Here is a 19,311-nt window from a genome sequence, read left to right as displayed (position 1 = left end):
ACTTTTATAGAAGTTTGCCTTTACGTGATTTAAAGGGTAAGTATAATGGCTTCTAGTCAGTTGTAATAAGTGTATAAGCTTTTGAGCTGTAGTTTATATAATTTTACACAAATTCTTCATTTTATTCATAAGAATTTGTTTTGGACACATCTATGTTGCTTAGTTTGTTACACATGATGTGTTTTCTAATAAGAATATCCAACACTTCCAGTTACTTGTATATAACTGGCTTGGTTGGCCAGTCCCTGATGGGGCAAGGGTAGCCATCCTTTATGACTTTCTCTGCAGTCTCTAAATCTGAGCTTTTTGCACCTTAGAATTGTTTCACAGCACTACATTAAACTATCCATGATGTGCAGTATTTAATATTTACTGGATAAAAGAAAATTAAACCATTTTTAATAAATGTATTTATTAGGATCACAATAGAATGAGGAATAAAAACATATAAAAACACTATTCATTCAATTTAAAGGGTGACTGAAAATAAACCACAAGGTGAGTTATATAAAATTAATTTTACCTAAACTGGCAGCTAATATAAATGAATATGTTACACATGTAGAGAATCTCAATTTCTCTGCAGGTGTGGGAATTTTATATAAATAGATGTGAAATGTATTTAATGTGGTATGCAATAAATAATGTGCAGTTTTCTTTTCAGCTTTAATGGCCCTATTAACGTACTGGCTTTTAGATACCCTGTGCGTTTTACTCCATTGACTTAACATGATTTATTTGTATATGGTTTATCTGTACATTCTTTTCAGAATAGACTTGGCCCTGCTTTTAGAGTCCTGTAAGTGACGATACATAGGCATGCTCTGTGATGTTTCATGCCTGCTTTAATTTACTGGATGGTCAGATAATTGAACCTTTTGGTGACTGAAGCATGGCCTTAGCACGGGCGGATTGGAGGGAGTGTACAGATTGGCTGAAGCTTTTTCCCAGATGATGATGAGAAATGAGAGAGAATCTGTTTCCATGGCAATGACTGCAACAGGCAGAAGAAGTTATGTAGTGCCTATCATAATGAGTGAGGCGGTTGACCTGAGTTAAAATGAGAAAATGCGAGATGAAGAAATATAATAAAAAATCAATTGTTGTTAGTGGGAACAAAGGGGGCTGAATGGAGAGAAATAAAGCAAAGAAGCAGAGCCAATAAAGACTGAGGGGGGAATTTATCAATATTGGAGCAGATATAATCTGGAGCAGCTGGCAGCCAATCAGGTTCTCTCTTCAGTTTGCTCAGTTAAGATTTGAGAATGAAAGAGAGAAGCTGATTGGTTGCCATGCACAGCTGCTCCAGATTTTGTCTGCTCCAGTTTTGATAAATTCCCCTTTAAGAGTAGGACAGCGCTACAACGTGAGTGCTAAGTTATACAACATGCAACATATTGGAAGTTGATGTAGCAGTGAGGACTGTGCAAAGTATTAATGTCACTGTCTGGAAAATATTATAGTTCACTGGACGTTACTTGTTGCTACTATTCAATATATGGGCTCTAAAATATACAATACTATGTGGATTATTGTCTATTGTAACTGACAGATTTTTTCAATTAGAACTGCACTTGTTATGCACAAGACTCAATTGATTGGAGGCACTGGCACTTATTAGGCCTTGTTCAGACAGGGGGCAGGCTCCATCAGTAGAGAACCATTATTTACAATAGTGGGCCGTAGAGTGGGAGTTGACAGAATCAGGGCATGGAGAGGGCCCAATCAGAGGCCCATTGAGTAACCACATTAATGTTGTCAGATAGGTATGTCTACAATGAAATAAAAAGAAAGACGAGTTCTATATATATGCCATCACAGTATGGATTCCACATTAGTGAGTATAAAACGAGTTCTAGTATTACATCCCACCCAAACAAAAACAATGCACTCTTATTTTTGTCTCTGCAGTGTGGCACTATATTGGTATATTTGGCGGTTTCTCCTTTGTCCTCATTCAACTAATACTGATAACAGCTTTTGCTCACACTTGGAACAAGAACTGGTGAGATTTTCTTATTACTCCCATAATAGTATGTGATAGATTCAATCACCACTTGAGGGCAGTATTGGCATGGTGCCAGAAACACGTCAGCTTTTTTCTCTTTGCTTACCTTCTTGCTACAATTTATCTGTTTCTGAATGGCATTTAGGAGGCAAATGCCAGGTTTAAAATCCACATTTGAGTCTAAAAGTTAACAAAGATAATGGAAAGTAAATACTAAATTCTGGATCTATATTGCAGGTCCTATTTCCTGCACAGTGCCCACTGTTTCTGTATAACAGACCATCACTGTGTAGGGATCTGTGATGTAACACAGTTACAGCAATTTTGCTCATTTGTGGCTCATCAGTGTACTATATATAAATGGTGAGGACATAGGTGGCATCGATTAGCATGGATTTCAGCCATGACACCATAAATACCTCCAATTGAAAATGTCATTTTTTACCCTAACATGTTGACCTTGTTAATAATAATATATTACCTGTACTCACAGTTGTAGAGTACTCACAAAAATATGCAATGCTACTGCTTGCATTGTCCTTTGTTGTTGATTGGTGGATAACATGGATAAACGCTCATAACCATTTCCCGTATTAATATGTGAAATAAATGGTACTACAAAGCCTATTCTGTTGAGTAGATTTTCTGGTGTCTTCTTTTTCTTCCAGGCTGACCGGTGCTTCTAAAGACAAACGCTGGTATATAGCTGCCCTTGTCACCACTCTTCTCTTCTATTCCATTGCCTCCCTGGCCTTCTATTTCCTGTACAAGTACTTCACCCATCCAGCTGGCTGCCTACAGAACAAAGGACTCATTAGTATTAACATCTTCCTGTGTGTAATCATGTCCTTCATTTCAATCACACCTTGTGTACAGCTCAGTAAGTCTTTCTCTACTGTGTACATTGCATCTGTCTGAGTATCTTCAGCACCTATTCATTGAAGTAAATGAAAGCAAAGAGCATTAGCACATAACTACTAATGAAATTGTAAAGGCAAATTAACAGGCTCACCGGATAACTTATCCCCTGCGTTATAGATATTCTGCAAGTGATTCTAATTTACTATCACTGTTTTCTACCTGGTCTAAAACCGCTTTTGACCTAAAGGGACGCTTTTTGGATGCCATGGACGTTCTCAAGTTTCCAGGCAGAAAGAACAGTAGAAGTGCAGGTAGGGCACTGGACAAAGCTTTAGGAACAAAATTGAAGTGAAATGGTTTGATACATAAATGTAATCATAGCAGATTAGATTGTATTGTGTGTATTCTGTGTATATTGCATGTTTTCACTTTTGAATTTCCCGCCGGCTCTGCCCCCCGCTGTGACGCCAAAAACTAAACTGAAACTCAGATGCCGGTATTGGCCGGCCACGTACAGCGGAGGACACCGCGGGCTCGTAGGGACAAGGTAAGTGACACTTTTGTGCAATCCCGAGTGTGGCCCGGGGTTACCGCTATTGATGCTGAAAATTAACCCCGAGCCACACTCAGGAATACCACCAGGGAGGTTAAGTAGGGTAAACACAGTTAGAATTTCGAAGGAACAAAATCAATTTTGAAACATTCGTTCGACTTTCTTATCGTTATGGTCAAATTGAAGATTGATTTTTGATCAGGACTATTTACTCAGGGCTCTGGCAGGTAAACAGGGCAGTGGAGTGCCCTGAAAAGAGGAAGAGGTGACAGGTTCACTTTAGGAAAGATCATTTAAAATCAATTTCTTACTTTTGGTTACTGCACTTTGCACCATTAGCCATATTGTTTAAGCCTGGCTGTCATAAATTATGATTACATTGTGACTATCTGTTGAACAACTATCTCTCTGTCATTATTTATATTGCGGTTATCTCTGATTCTTTTGTTAAGTATAGAAAAGTTGCTCTTAAAAAAAAGTACCTTTTTCATTGGCTTCTGTTGGCAACACCATATTTACTACCCAGGTAGATATCCTGGTGCATGCATTCTGATATACCAGCACAAAAGTAGCCACTTTATAGGTTGCTGGCTGACCTAACCACTTATATTGTGTCTATTTATAATCCAATTATAGACTAAGAGGTAGGTGTAGTTTTAAACCAGTGAATTATTTGTGAATGATAATAATAATAACTCTACAAAACATAATTTATTATACCTTGAACTGTTAAATAATCTTAAAAAAAAACCCTGAAACTTTCTATAAAAATGCTTACTATTTTATTTCATCTCCATGCTCCTTATTGTCTGGTACACAATTAATATATTGATTCCTATGCCTAGCCACTCCTTCTCCCAGTGTGGTGTACCTAAGAAGGTCTGAGCTAAGAATAGGAGCTAAGCTTCCATGAAACTTTAGGAGTTTGCATGCTCATGCCCAACCTGGATGATGAACTGGAGAAGTGGGCAGAAATACATAGTTTGTGAAGATGTCAATTACTGCAGGGAAAAACAAGATTTTATTTAGTAATTTCAAACATCTCCATCTTTGCTTTTTAAATAGTGCAGTTATATTGTTAAAGCTAGAGGAGGAGAAGGCCAGCACCAATTTATTTTAACAACAGCAATTGTGACATATTTTCTGACCTATCCATTGTATTTACCCTGAGAGCATACAGCCAGCAGTGTTTCCATGCATATCGATAAGATTGCTGCTGATTCAGCCAAAAGCAGCCAGACTGGGGCATGCCAACCCTTGTCATTGGTATAGGTAATGGACAAACAGAAAAAGGGCCTGTGTTAATAGGCTTTTATTTGCTTAAACAGGATTTGCAAATCTAGGGGGATGCAAAACCTGCTTAATGCAGGTCAGAAGGAGGTCTGCTGCAGGTCAAATGCACCTACCAATGAATTGTGAATTATTTCAGAAGTGTCTCAAACTGACATCATCTACACAAACCCAAAGCCCGTCAACACAAGCCCTAAAATTGTTATAGCTTATAGTTTTCAGAGACAGTTTTCACTTTTTATGGAAGAGTGAGCATCATGTACAGGCACAGCCATACTCTAAATTGTGTGTTCTTCACACTTGCACTTTAATTCTTGCAATAAACCAATAACTAGTGTATCATGGATGTACACTCACCGACCACTTTATTAGGTACACCTTGCTACTACCGGGTTGGACCCCATTTTGCCTTCAGAACTAGATTCAACAAGGTGATGGAAACATTCCTTAGAGAGTTTGGTCCATATTGACAAATAGCATCACAGGCCCAAAGAAAATAGCATCACCCCCACACCATTACACCACCACTACCAGCCTGAACCGTTGATACAAGGCAGGGTGGATCCTTGCTTTCATGTTGTTTATGCCAAATTCTGACCCAACCATCCGAACGTCGCAGCTGAAATCGAGACTCATAAGACCAGGCAACGTTTTTCCAATCTTCTATTGTCCAATTTTGATGAGCCTGTGCGAATTGTAGCCTCCATTCTAAAAGTTTGCATCAATTTTTGAAGTTAGAATATGGATTCAGTTAGGTCTCAAGGTCTTGAATTTCTGTTACAATACATGTGCACACTCTTGAAGAAACTTTAAGATTTTATGCTGTGAAAAAATAACAGCTTGCCAGCAATACACTCTGCATGTGTTCCAGTCTGGCAGCTATGCTAAATGTTGTTTGGTCCCATCTAAAGATTGATTGCCCTTTGACCATCAACTAAATAAACGGGCCGTCAGCTCTCTCCTACCCCCTCTAGTAATTCAATTGGCATAGATCATATAGCGAGGCCATGTGAGGTCATGACTTTGTCTACTTAGCATGTGAATGGTATTCTTGTATCTTGACATTTGTACCAAAAGGGACTTTGAGTATCATCTTACTTTGATGTTTGTATCCCCCATGGTCAAGAAGCCGCCAGAATATGTTGCTGAGGCTTTGATATGGCCTAACGGAATAAAATAGAATATTATAGGCTTTCTGTGGTTGTATTTAATATCGTTTTGCAGAGAGCACTGACGTACATTACATCTAGTAGGAACCAATCTAAAATCAGCATTCATTAGGATGTTACATGTTTTGCTTTATGAAGAAGCCTAAACTGCTTTTAAAGATTGCAATACTTATGTACTTAGAGGATAACACACATTAACTCTTTTTTTTCTGCTTTACTTATTTTTTATTATAAAACACTCTGCATCATTGTTAGAAAGGTTTAAGAAAATGGCACTTTTGTTATGATGACTTTATCATAAACTTGGCAGAGTATTGATATTAAATGACATCTAGTTGCCTATTTATCTACATCAGAAAAAACTCTTTCCCGACACCATAAGCATCACTTGGATTCATTCCCTGGGTTATTCTCACCACTAATGGTTTCTGGAGATTGTTTGTTATGACTTTCATTGATTCTGTGGGGTTGATTTACTAGAAGTGATTTGGTTTTCCACTTGGATTTTTTCTTTGCAGGGGAATCTTCCTTTAGCTTTGTGAATGTGGGGAAAATTCACTTTGCTAAGGATACCCAATTATGCACAAGGAAATTTATTTTTGCTTGCACATGATTGGATGATGGAAGTCAGCAGAGCTTCACCTCATTCACTAAGCTATGGCAAAATTCCCTTGCAAAGCGAACAGCCTATTTGCCTTTAGTAAATCAACCCCTTTGTCTTTGCACCATGTTAACAGGGAAGCAAAACATGTGTGTTTTAATTTATGTCAATGAGATCTTTCCATCAGCTGAATATTTCTATAACCTTATTTCTTGTTTTCTAGAACAACCTCGTTCTGGATTGCTTCAAGCCTCCATCATCAGTTGCTATGTCACATACCTTACATTTTCAGCTCTTTCCAGCCGACCTCCAGAAAGAGGTCAGTGAAAAAGTGATGATGTTGTAGAGAACAAAGCATTTCAATCACTGTCATTGTGGTTTCATATATTGATATACTAGCTGTGTCCTGAGCTGAACCTTTGCATTCTGGAGCTGTCAGTGTGGCTCTATGAGCCGGTGTGAGATCACAGTGCAGTGCTGAGTCTATTAGGCTCCATCAATAATGGGGCTTGTTTTCACCATAGAGGTTTTATATCAAAGTCTCCCAAATAGATCAAACAGTCATTGTCACCACATTATAATGGAACACGGTCATTCTCTTACATGACAAGCTCACAATAAACAAAACAAGTTTGTCTTTTCATCTCTTCCATTTTCCTACTTTGAGTCTAAAATGCCCGCTTGAATCCCTTTCTGTTTGTAGACATGTGTCTGCTTTCTGACATTTAGTTGCTTTCCATCACCATTTCTTAGCTTGTATTGTATTCTGTTGTTTCTGTGATTAGTTAAGTGTTCAAAAATATATATTTTTGTATAAAACATCGCAAATGTAAAATCCAATCTACTACGTCTCCGCTTGCTATCACTATTTTTAATCCTCTATTACTGTTTAATAACAGTGCTTTCCTTTCTGTGTGTATTTCTTTAATTTTGCTTTTCTCAGACCTATTTTTATAACACTAGCTTTTTACAAAAGACAAAAAAAATGTCCCATTGTTTCAAAATAAGTAGGTATTATAGTTTCATATACAGTATATAAACATTAATGGGCATGTCTCTTGCCAGTAGAGACAATATGGTCATATAAAGGCCACATTGTATGCAGTTGGCATATGCTTGCTCCCATAATACCTGATGCAATATGCATGGGACAAATGTCCAAATCTGTTAACCCTTTGTCACTGCTGATGGTTTAGGGTCTTGCAGATCTGCCTTCTTGAAACTGCAAGGGAGGGTTCTCTACGCTTTGCTTGAAAGAGAAAATATATTTCTAACCTAGAGCTTTATCTAACTACAATCAGCCACATCTGTTTCTCCCAAAGACAACTCATCCCCTTAGCACTGTCAGATGGGGAGATATTGCATCTGAGACTTCAGAATGTTGCGTTGGCACATTCTAATGCAGTAAGAAGCATTTGTTATGAAAATGCTAATCTGCACACAGAAAATTAGCAACAGTAAATGTTTTTGTTGTTTTTTCATATGGTATTCATGCTTTTTGCCCGAAGATGGAGGTATACTTTAAGGGTGTATGCACACCAAAAATGGTAAGTATTTGGAGGATCCTTTGACTTGCGATTGTACCTTCCGATACCTTGCGTTTTTTTCTTTTTTCCTCCTTTTTTGGTAAAATTTATGTGAAATAACATGTTTTGAGTGGACATACTTCACTGTATTTGCTGGCAATGCATTGCGTTTGCGCACGTTTTTATTGCAATGCAGGCTCTACTTTTTTTTCAGCGCAACATATGGCAACGCAAGGCAATACTGTGGTGTGAACTGTCCCCATTCACACCATTCATTTTTCGTTCCCCTTGCTTTACCATCCGTTAAAAAAATGGATGGTAACGCGACGCAGCTCATCATCCCCTGTAAATAAGGCCTTAAGGGTTTATACTGACTACAATCATTTTATTCCTTATTCATACGTCCAATAATCTTAAATATACCATCACTTTGTGCTTCAACAAGACTTACTCCATTGCCTTACAAAGAAGTGTCTGAGGTATAGAACCTGCTAGCAGGAGACAGCAATGTACAAAGGGTGGAGTGATTGGATTGGTCTGCCTATAGTGTCAGCAATAAGGAGGTCATTCATCCTGGCATATTGATCCTTAGTCGGATCAATATGCTAGATCAAAAAGTATCTATGCTACTTGTACTATGGTGACTGTCAGTCACTATTACTTTAGTACATCTGAGAATTACCTTAATATGGCAGATAAAAGAGTAATAATGATATTCAGAGTGAAATAGTTCATAGCAACCAATTACATTTAATTTACCAAAGTTACAGAATTATGAGGTCTGATTGGCAGCTGTAGGTTATTGAATTGCTCTTTATATTGCTAAACAGTTCTGTCTGTATTTGACCTATTTCCTCACCATATATGTCATTTTCTAATTTCACTGCTTTCGGCTTTGTGTGTCTTGCAGTTCAGTTTCGGGGGCAGAATATCACAGTGTGCATTCCAAGTATAAGCAGGGATGGACTTCAGACTGAAGACACTTCAATTGCCATTATTGGGACAGTCATCATGTATGTGTGTGTCTTGTTTGCGTGGTAAGTACATATTTTCTTTCAATCCACGCCAAAACATAAAAATACCAAATGAAACAAAAGCAGGTGATTGCTCATCTCCAATATAGATATTTATTGACAAAGAAGTTGCAGCCGTCTTTCAGTAGCAATGTGCATTTTGTATTGGAATGTAAATGTAAAAAGCTAGGTTTTATTACTAGTACGTATTCAGCAGTCCTGTCAATATTACAGAAAGGCAATCCTTAATTTTCTCTCATTCAAAATCTTTAGTAAAGAGCAGAGTTTCTTTATATTCATTGTTGATAGAATGGCAGTTCCCAACCTTAAAGGCACTGGCTTTAATTCTATGTTTCATTGATTTTTGTTTCTCTCTTTGTATTTTCACGGATAAACATATTGGTTATTATTATGGCTTCTAGTAAAGTTAATGGCTATAGGCTCAATTCTCGAAGACTGATAAGACTAACTTTTATCTCACAGTTATTGCCACTCCAAAGCTAGTGGTATTTTAAAGTGAAATTTAAGGCTCTTTCACACGTGCGGCATTAATCAGACGTTTTTAACACCTCTCTGCTGTCTATTAAAGTCTATGTTGGATAAAACAATGGGAACCGCCCAGTACAGTACACACGCAGGCGTTAGCGTCGAGGTGCGTCAAAAAATAGATTGCATGTTGCGTTCTGGAGGCATTGGCGCTGGAATAATGCCTCCATTGAAGTCTATTGGTTAACGCGCCCTAAATCGGCTTTCAGGTATTCATGAAGCATTGCACGCGCGTTCAGGAGAAGTACAGGAGGCTTTGCAAGCCGCGAAAAAACACTGGGAAATCAGAGAGTGAGAGGAGAGACCAGCTGCAGATGCCTTGACCCAGTTCTGCCCAGCTACTGCGACTCCTGCTGGTCACTTCCCTTTACTACATCACTTTACCCTCCCCTACTTGCAGGGCATTTTGCAAGCGTTTTTGACACCTCCCTAATGCCCTGAAAACACCTGCTGATGCCTTGCTAACACTATAAGTGCGTTAATCAGCATTGCTCTGTCATTAAATGCTCAGCACACGTGTGAAAGAGCCCTTAAGGTGCCCACCCATCCCTTCCTTAAACTCTGATTGAAAGTGCAAAAACTACCTGTGGGTGGTTAGGTAATAACATTATCTAAATCAAGTTAGATAATATAGTTACCTTTCCCTGACTTCCGTAGTGCAAGGGGTGATGTTGTCCTTCTGCTGTGGAGATTCTGGTGAATGATGAGTAGCACCAATCTCATGAGAAGACACATTCTCTGAGATTTTACCAGAAGAAGGAGGAGTGTCACCCTTGCCTTGGCTCTGTGGGTGCAAGTCAGGAGAAGGTAAGTATATTTTCTAACTTTTTTCCCCTACAGGTTTTTTTTTTTTTTGCACTATTCATCTAACCGTTTAGGGAGGGGGGCACCTTGAACAAAAGGACCTTGCTACTTAGCTGCAAGCTCCACTTTAAGGAGTGATAATCCATGCAATAATCTTTGTGACTTGAGCTAAATTTAGCTGATCTGTGTAGTAATGCCAATTCTGAATAAAAAAAAAAATAGTCATAAGAAAAAACAGATAATAGCTGATATAAAATATCACACCTTATTTCGTTGAGTATTGAGCCTTCCTTCTGACACAGACAGGACAATAAAAATGTGTTCCACTCCTTATTTACTGACCAAGCCAAAATAGAGCTTAGGCTTTAGGGCACATTTACATTTTCATGTCATGGTAATGCATATAACTTGTGATACTGCGTTGCAGTACCCTTCAGTATTAATGGCAACCCAATGCACTAAGGTGACGCACAATGCAAAGCAACAAATGGTAGTGTGTGGTGGTGTGTTGTATTACAAAATAGGTAATACACGAAAAGTCACTTGCTGTCACTTCCAGCACCCCCCAACCTTCTTAAACCGGTCAGGAGTGGGATGGGATCTACTATACCTTAAGTATTACAAAATAGGGTCACATGCACATTTTTGGCACGTTGGGGTGTGTCGTTAGCCCATTTATTTCAACTGGCTCCCAATACATTGTCAGTATTTCTCTATAGGTAAATGAATGAAAGATAGACAGCTAAATAGTTCTACAGATAGATATAATAATATAGTAGGATATAAATGATCAAAGAAAATCTAAATAACCAAATCCCTGTATGGATACGTGTGTGCTGAGTTGGAAAACTGAATGTATAGTGGGTAAACTTTATGCAGACATGTAACAAATGTTATCCTTTGGACAGGTGCTACTTTTTTTGTATGCAACAAGATGCTGCAGGCTTATTCTGTACTCAATAAATGCATTGTTGTGGATGTGGCAAAGAATGTAAGGGGAGGAAGCATGTATGATTGTTGTAAACATGATAATATTTATGGTATCTGAATGGGGCCACCAGGCATTGCCAGCTGTTATAAATAATGCGGTTTACTATACTTAACTGAGCTTTGAGTGGAAACGCAGAAAGGTCATGAGCAGAGCAGCAAGGGAACCATGGGGAATTGTTGGTTCTCCAGGCATGCAGAATATCTTCTTCAATTAAGCCAGCAACTTGGAAGCTGAAAACACAGGGCTAGCCGCAGCTGTCCTTTGGATATCTGTTCTCTTGTGCAAACCTACTCATGGTTATATGTTGGGACTATTCCGATGTAAATGTTTCTAACCACATTGTAATTGTTACACAGCCAAGTTTTTTACTGCTGCGAGTTAACAAGGAGGAAGGGTCATCCATGAAAGGCTTGAATGCTCCCAATAAAATGATTAGAATGAGGAAAGTGTCTTTCTTGTGAAGCAGAATACAGGTGTGGTCCTGGGAGTAGTATATCATTGCTACTAGAATGATTTATAGCTGGAGGAAATAAATGTATCTGTGTTCCCATAACTACCAGTCAGACAGTTGTTATTTTTCTAATGCAGAAACTTTAATCTGATCTGTTTGAGTTAAAGAGGAACTTCACCCCACGGCTGAAAATTTAAAAAGGCAACATTAAACATATTATTACATTAATTGTAAAAGTTATACTCACCTTTCCATGGAGACTTGTGTTATCTTGAGTTCCATCCAAGTTCCCTAGTGCCTCTTCTGTTCTTCTGTCCTGAGTTGCCATTGTCAGTAAGGACATCCTATTTTTTTTGCGACACTTTCTGGTCTTTTGAGCACATGTGCAGCTAGCACTCTACCCGGGGATATTGATTACACATTTCCATAGTATCTGCAATGCGTAAATAGTACGATTCCATAGACAGTTCATTGGGTGTGCCGTCATTCCCGCCCATGCCCAACCAGTGATCTGCGCACAGAATCACATTATTTACATGTTGCTGTTACTATGGCAATGTGTAAACAATATGAATCTCGGGTAGAGCGCTGGGTGCACATGCGCAGGATTGGCAGCATGTTTACACCCAGTGCTCTCGCAGTTGCCCACAGACCCCTGGGATATATGACATTTCAATACCAGCAGTCTGTGGACAGTGGACCCACAAAAACGTATTTACAAAAAAATTGTTATGTAATTTATTAAATTTGGGGGTGAGCATTATTATCATATAAGGTATAAAAAGAGGGTGATGGTTTACTTTAAGGAAGACACATAAGTCTTTGTTCTTTTCCTGCTGTCACAGCTCTTCAGTGATGCGTTGTCCTTTCAGTTAAACCTGTAGTAACTACACATACTTGCGGGAGCCTGTTCCTCTGAAAAAACACATATTTTGTGCATTATGTATGGCCTTCAGCTAAAAATAATGCTTTATATATAATACCTAAAACTAATAAAAGCAATAGAGGAGAAATGTTGTAAAAACCTAGGAAAAGGTAGGTGTACAGTAGGGATGTCCAGATACCACTTTTTCAAGACCAAGTACAAGTACAAGGTCTTCCCCTCATGTACTTGCCGATACCAATTACCGATACTTTTTCTTAAAGGGACAGGTATTTTTTTAAAACAATACAGACTAAGGATTTTAGGCCAATTTCTTTATGATTATGAAGAACTTTCATTTAAGACTGTTTTAGAACAATAAAACATTTGCATTTGCTTTCACGCAGCTGTAGTGAAACTACAAATCCGATAGAGTTACAATTCTGCCCTCCTAACATGAATAGGTTAAATGACCCATAGTACAACTATATATTATGTACTATGGATCATGATTTAACCTATTAATGTTAGAAGGGGAAAATTATACATCTAATACTGCAGTGTACTGGAAGTATGTGCTGTATATGTAGTTTGTACTATGGATCATGATTTAACCTATTCATGTTAGCAGGGGAGAAATGTAACTCTATTACTGCAGTGTACTGGACGTGTGTGCTGTATATATGTACTACATATACAGTACAATGTAGCAATAGATTTATAGCCAGCCCTGTCCCAACTTCCCTCCCTCACAGTTTCACTCCGATCCCTGTTGCCTCACACGGTGCCTCTTGTAGTCGGCGCTGGGCAGGATCGCTGCCTTGCGTCTCGGTGCTCAGCTTGTGGGAGGCGCTCGCAATTCTGCCCTGCTAACATGAATAGGTTAAATCATGATCCTTTGCACACATACAGCACACACGTCCAGTACACTGCAGTCTGCACCATTAGATTTACAATTCTCCCCTGCTAACATGGATAGGTTAAATCATGATCCATAGTACATAATATGTTGTTGTACTATGGATCAGGGGTGTAACTAGAAATCACAGGGCCCCATAGCAAAATTTTGTATGGGGCCCTGTGATTTCTAGTTACACCGCTTGCAAAGCCCACTTGAGATCCCACACAGCCCACCTGAGAGTGACCCCGCCTGGGTCGCTATTGTGATTGTTACGCCACTGCTATGGATCATTTAACCTATTCATATTAGCAGGGGATAATTGTAAATCTATTGCCGGCAGTGTATTGGGAATGTGTACTGTATATGTGCTACATAGACAGTACACTGCAGCAATAGATTTACAATGATCTCCTGCTAACATGAATAGGTTAAATCATGATCCATAGTACAACTACATATTATGTACTATGGATCATTTAACCTATTCATATTAGCAGGGTATAATTGTAAATCTATTGCTGCCGTGTACTCTATGTGTAGTACATATTCAGTACACATTCCCAATACACTGCAGGCAATAGATTTAAATTTCTCCCACTTCTAAACCAAGCACAGGCCCCTTTAACTTACTGCTCGATGATGGCTGTCCTATCCCTGTTGCCTCATGAGGTGCTTCAGGATGTGCCTCACGCCAGTGTTGTCGTATTCGGCGCTCGTTGGGAGAGCAGCACGAGTGTCACTGCTGGTCTTGTGGGCAGAGCTCCATGTGGAGTCCTAATTTAGCTGTCCGGCAGGCTGCCCAGGGGGCCCTAACACGCGCAGTGCCTCTGGGCAGCCTGAAGGAACAAAAAAAATGCCCTGTATCGGTCCCGATACCGATGCTATTATCGGTATTGGGACATCCCTAGTTTGCAGTGTTACAGAGTATTTGTCAAAACCATACTACTGGCAAATTTGAAAAAGAGAACATTTTGGACAAGCAGCATAATATTGGGCATAAAGATAGCAATGGCAAAGCGAATAATTATGAATTCAAGTGTAACAATATTAATAATAATAATTATTAATTTTTTTGTAAGCAAGCACGCACGCATGCTTGGGTAATCCTAATGTACATCTTTTTGACAACACAGGCCAAATATAGGCTAGATTAAGTAATATCTATGGTTTCCTTAAGGCAAGATTCAAATGGGCACCAATATGGGGTGCTTGGCATCATCCGCACCTGCCAAGCACCTTCAAGCCAATAGCTGTAAAAGGGTGTGCTAACTTTTCAGGCACTTGATCACATTGAGACGACGGCCGCTGTAAAAAAAAACCCCCAAAAAACAGAAAGGGCACCTCCCTGAAATGAGACGGGAACCTCCCTGAAATAAGGTTTTGCAGGTTGGGATGTCTGCACTGTGCTTACACATGTACACAGCATGGTCGTGCTAATCCATTTGCTTCATTGACTTCCTCCAGCAGCACTGACAGGAAGGCTAAGCTATGTCTGCTCTTTCGTGTCCAGTGCTTGTGTGAACATAGACTTAACAGCAGTACCAAGCCTGCATCCGATTTCAGGGTCTATATCCATGAGTTCATGATCCATGTATCCAAAATGTTTTGGGGTTAAACTCTTGTCAGTGCAAGTTATGTCAAAATAGAAATATTTTATTGTAATGAGCACGTCCCTTAAAAGAAAAACATACTTTTGTTTATGGATTTGTGATAGAAGTGTTGAGATTTAAATACCAAATTTTTCAAGAAGACAGTTTAACAAAACTGGAGCAGACAAAAACTGGAGCAGCTGTGCATGGCAGCCAATCAGCTTCTCTCTTTCATTTTCAAATCTTAACTGAACAAACTGAAGATAGAAGCTGATTGGTTGCCATGGGCAACTGCTCCAGTTTCTGTCTGTTCCAGTTTTGATAAATCACCCCCACAGTGTCTTGGCATATCGCATTATTACCAGGTTATCCAATGTTGCTTCTTCTTATACTTTATTTTGTGCAAGTCATGTTACCCATATTGCACTCTTGAGGGCTAATAAGCCTGAAACAGCTCTATTTAAAAAAACTTTTTTTTATCTTTATTTTCTGTTGGTACTGTATTTTATCTTTTCAGTCTTGTCCATAACTTATCAACCTATTTGAAAGCCTTGAAGGATATGTCCACACTTCTATCTAAATGGAAAATGATTCTATATGTGGCCATTTAGTTTTTATTCTGAACTGCCCAGAAACATTTATTTCATTATGCCTCGCCCATCACGTTACTGAAATTCTGAGCTATGCATATACTACCAACCTGGGTTAAATTATGGTTCACAAGTGGTACGGTCAATAAGTTTCCTTCTTAGTTATCATAACTCTCTGATGTGAGCCTTTTATTATACTTTGGTATTTTACCGCTCCTCTTCATCTTTATTGCAGCTACACAGCATAACAGAGTAAGCATTTGCAGTATTAGAACTACCCTTTGTACCCTGTGGTAGGCCCTGTCCATAAGTCCTGAACAATCTGCTTCATATAAGAAAGCTCTGTAAACACCCTTTCCCTGTTTTTCTAATATACTCTATATATTCATCATTTGTTTTTATTGGCTGTTACATTTATCTTACTTACTTTTTCCATTCATCTTTCTACATATTATAGCATTTTGGTATAGATATGAGAATGTAGTCTTAAACCTTTAGCGCTAAGATTGGTAAATAGAAATTGGTCATTCTGCCATCGACTTAAAGAAGAACTATGAGGTGAGTGCTTTTAACTCACCTCATAGTTCTAGCCGATCTGTGACAATGAGACTGTCACAGATCGGCTCAGTAGATCGGGAGGTGAGCGAACACATACCGGCGCTCGCTCACCTCTCGATCCTGTCACGGCTCTCTGCCGTGACAGGGGGAGGGGCTGGATTCCCCGCTCCGATCCGCCAGCGCTGACTGGCGAAACGGACGGGGGAGGGGGCGGGTACAGCTGGCTCTGCCTCTAGGTAGGCAGAGCCAGCTGTCAGTCACGCAGCTGGGCGGATCCCGGCACAATTGTCGGGATCTGCTTCAGCAACGGCGTCTCAGTATACCGCGAGCAGCAGCTCGCGGTATAGTGCAGCGTCAGTTTGTGTCCTCCCGTCACCCTAAGGAGAACTATGGGGAAAAGCCTTAACCCCATAGTTCTCCTTTAAAGCTGAACTACCGGATAAGAAAATATTGTCTACATACAAAACATATTTGTATTCTTACTTGAATTATGGTTTATTTTGTCTATTTCTTCCAAATCCGTGCAGTAATCCAACGTGATACTTTTTCTTTGTGCAGGAACTTCCTGTAATAAAGACCAATCACTGCTGCTCCCTGACTGGTCTTGTACCCGGCTTATCCTTTATTTTTCTGCAAGCAGCCTATAGTGGGGTGGGGTGGGGGAGTGGGCATCTGGGTACCTACCACAGCTCTGCTATCTGCACAGGCTATGTACAGCATAGTGATGATGTCACTGCATCTTTTTTCCTTTTTCAAGGTAATACATTTTTCAGGGTTCCTAATTGCAGTTATATGTAAGCCATAAGTGCTCTTAACTGGTTACAAACATAAAGCCTGGTATTTTCCTGAAAATGGTTGTGGTTGGTGTTGATGGTTTGCTCAGTATTTTAGGGATGAATCTGCCCTTTGAGGGATCACCGGAAATGCGATTTTTGGCACCTAAAGTGGATTTTTACCGCCTTGGACTAAAAATCACATCAGCATACAACTCTGCATGCTGATATATAATCATCCTACACTCATTAGCTAAATAAACATATTTTTATTTTACTTACAATTTCAGTTTTGGCACAAATGATGTAATGTGCCCAAGCACTGCATCCTGGTAAGATTACATCAGCAGAGCATTGCTGGGAAATCTCATCTGTAGTCTCATGAGATCTTAGGGAAAGGCTTTTCCCTAAGATGAGGTGATGTGCATGATCACATGTCCTAGTCACATGTGCCAGAGTTCCAGGAAGTAAAAGGAGATATATTAATCTGCCCTTAGCAAAAATGGCCACTGTGAGAAGAAAGGGGAGGGGAAAAAAATAAGGTATGCAAAAAATTATAAGTCGACAACTACCTAGAAGTATCTGTTTGTAGATTGTCATTACTAAACATTTCTAAAGGTTTATTTGTTGTTATTTTAGTGATATGGGCAAAGTTCATCTTTAAGAAGGATAAGATCCTGTTATTTCTGTATTGTATTAATTGAGGCTGGGCTTCTAGAACCTCAGTAAAGTTTTGCTGACAAAAGATCTGACTTTACAGGACTCCTTTTACAAATATAGTGCTGATGCCTTTTCTTTCACACTTGATGTTTTACTAACATAAAGTTTGTGTCATGCTGTGCTCAGTCATTGTTTAAAGTTTGTTAAGAAGGCACAGTAACTATATTACATGTAGCAAGTATTTGGCCCTTTTCCATTACAGTATTTATCACTTAAATAAGCCAAGGTTAATAGCACTTTTACTTGTTGGGGCCGAGGTTTATTCATTTTGTCACTGTTTCAATAGCTTTATACTAAAGGTTTTTGCATTTATCAATACAAAGAGAAATGTCTGGGTATATGTATGGGTTAGCACACTTCCTAGATGATACAAAAGGAATATTATGAGAATGCTATACATCCCATGAAATCAAACCCTTCAATGAAAGGGAAAATGCAATTTGCATGCCAGGATGTGAAGAGAACTGTAAGAAGAGGAGGATTGCAAGAAGGGAGAGTGGGTTTTGGGTATAGATTTCAGATAAGGGGGTGGGGGCAGTGGGAGATGGAACAGAGATGAGCAGCATAAAAAGAGGGTTATGGTGGGGGGAAGAAGGGCAGAAGCAAGGAAAGAGGGGAGAAGTAAGGGGGAGGGAAAAAAGGTAGGGGGCAGGGAATAGAGAAAGTGTGACTTGAGTCATATTTTAAGGGAGACTAAACTCAGGAGTTAAATCTTAAAAACGCATTGAAGTACTATATCTATTAACAAAAATGTATCTTATTTGTGTATCACTCAGATGTGGATACTTAAATCATCTCTGAATTGGTGCTGACACTGTCCTTCCTTCTGGAGGGTGGCTACTTTTGTTCCCCATGGTCCCTGTGTGGGTTGTAAAGTAGCCACCGCTCCAAGCTCACTCCTGTGATAGACTATAATTTCAATACAAATTTGTAAACTAAGCATGAGATTGTAGTCCATTACAGGAGTGAGCTTGGAGCGGTGGATACTATAAAATACATACAGGGACCATGGGGAACAAAAGTAGCCACCCTCCAGAAGAAAGGACAGTGTCAGCACCAATTTGGAGATGATTTGAGGATCTATAGCCGAGTGATACACAAATAAGCTTTTTTTAATAGTTAGGGGACCTGAATGCATTTTTAAGATTTAGTTCCTGAGTTTAGTGTGACTTTAAGTTGTAGATTTTATGTTATCCAAAGAAGTCAGACCTGTTCCATGGTTGGGATTTGATCTCTCAGAATAGCAGACATTATTTTGTAAATTAGGCATTTGGTTATTAGGGACTCAAGCTCTTCAAAGGAAAATGTAAGACATTTTCAGACCCTTGCTATTGTTTGCCTAGCAGCAGTAAAAAAATGAGTGAGTAGACAAAACTCATGACAGGAGCCGTTATTATGCTTGTTGAGTAGGGCTTCTCTGGGATTTTTCTGATGGGGAATTCTAGGAGAGAGAAAAAAACACTTATTAATCCCTCTAGATATGTTTAAAAGGTGTTTATTTCTTA

The 19,311-nt window shown here is 39.1% G+C and overlaps 1 protein-coding gene across 1 annotated transcript in view; it reads left to right on the top strand.

Annotated features, from left to right (window-relative positions):
- SERINC4 (serine incorporator 4) overlaps positions 1–19,311 on the top strand; it is a 37,389-nt gene that overhangs the window by 7,048 nt on the left and 11,030 nt on the right. The window contains exons 5-8 of the mRNA XM_018572784.1: positions 1,912–2,005; positions 2,677–2,888; positions 6,706–6,801; positions 8,919–9,045. Coding sequence (XP_018428286.1) covers positions 1,912–2,005; positions 2,677–2,888; positions 6,706–6,801; positions 8,919–9,045 — 529 coding nt within the window. The remainder of the gene's footprint in view (positions 1–1,911; positions 2,006–2,676; positions 2,889–6,705; positions 6,802–8,918; positions 9,046–19,311) is intronic.

Source organism: Nanorana parkeri, unplaced genomic scaffold (genome assembly GCF_000935625.1).
Source record: "Nanorana parkeri isolate BGI_ZX_2015 unplaced genomic scaffold, ASM93562v1 scaffold2134, whole genome shotgun sequence".
NCBI classification, from domain to species: Eukaryota; Metazoa; Chordata; class Amphibia; order Anura; family Dicroglossidae; genus Nanorana; species Nanorana parkeri.
Note: the sequence above shows the minus strand (reverse complement) of the source record. Positions and strands in the feature narration are given on the sequence as shown.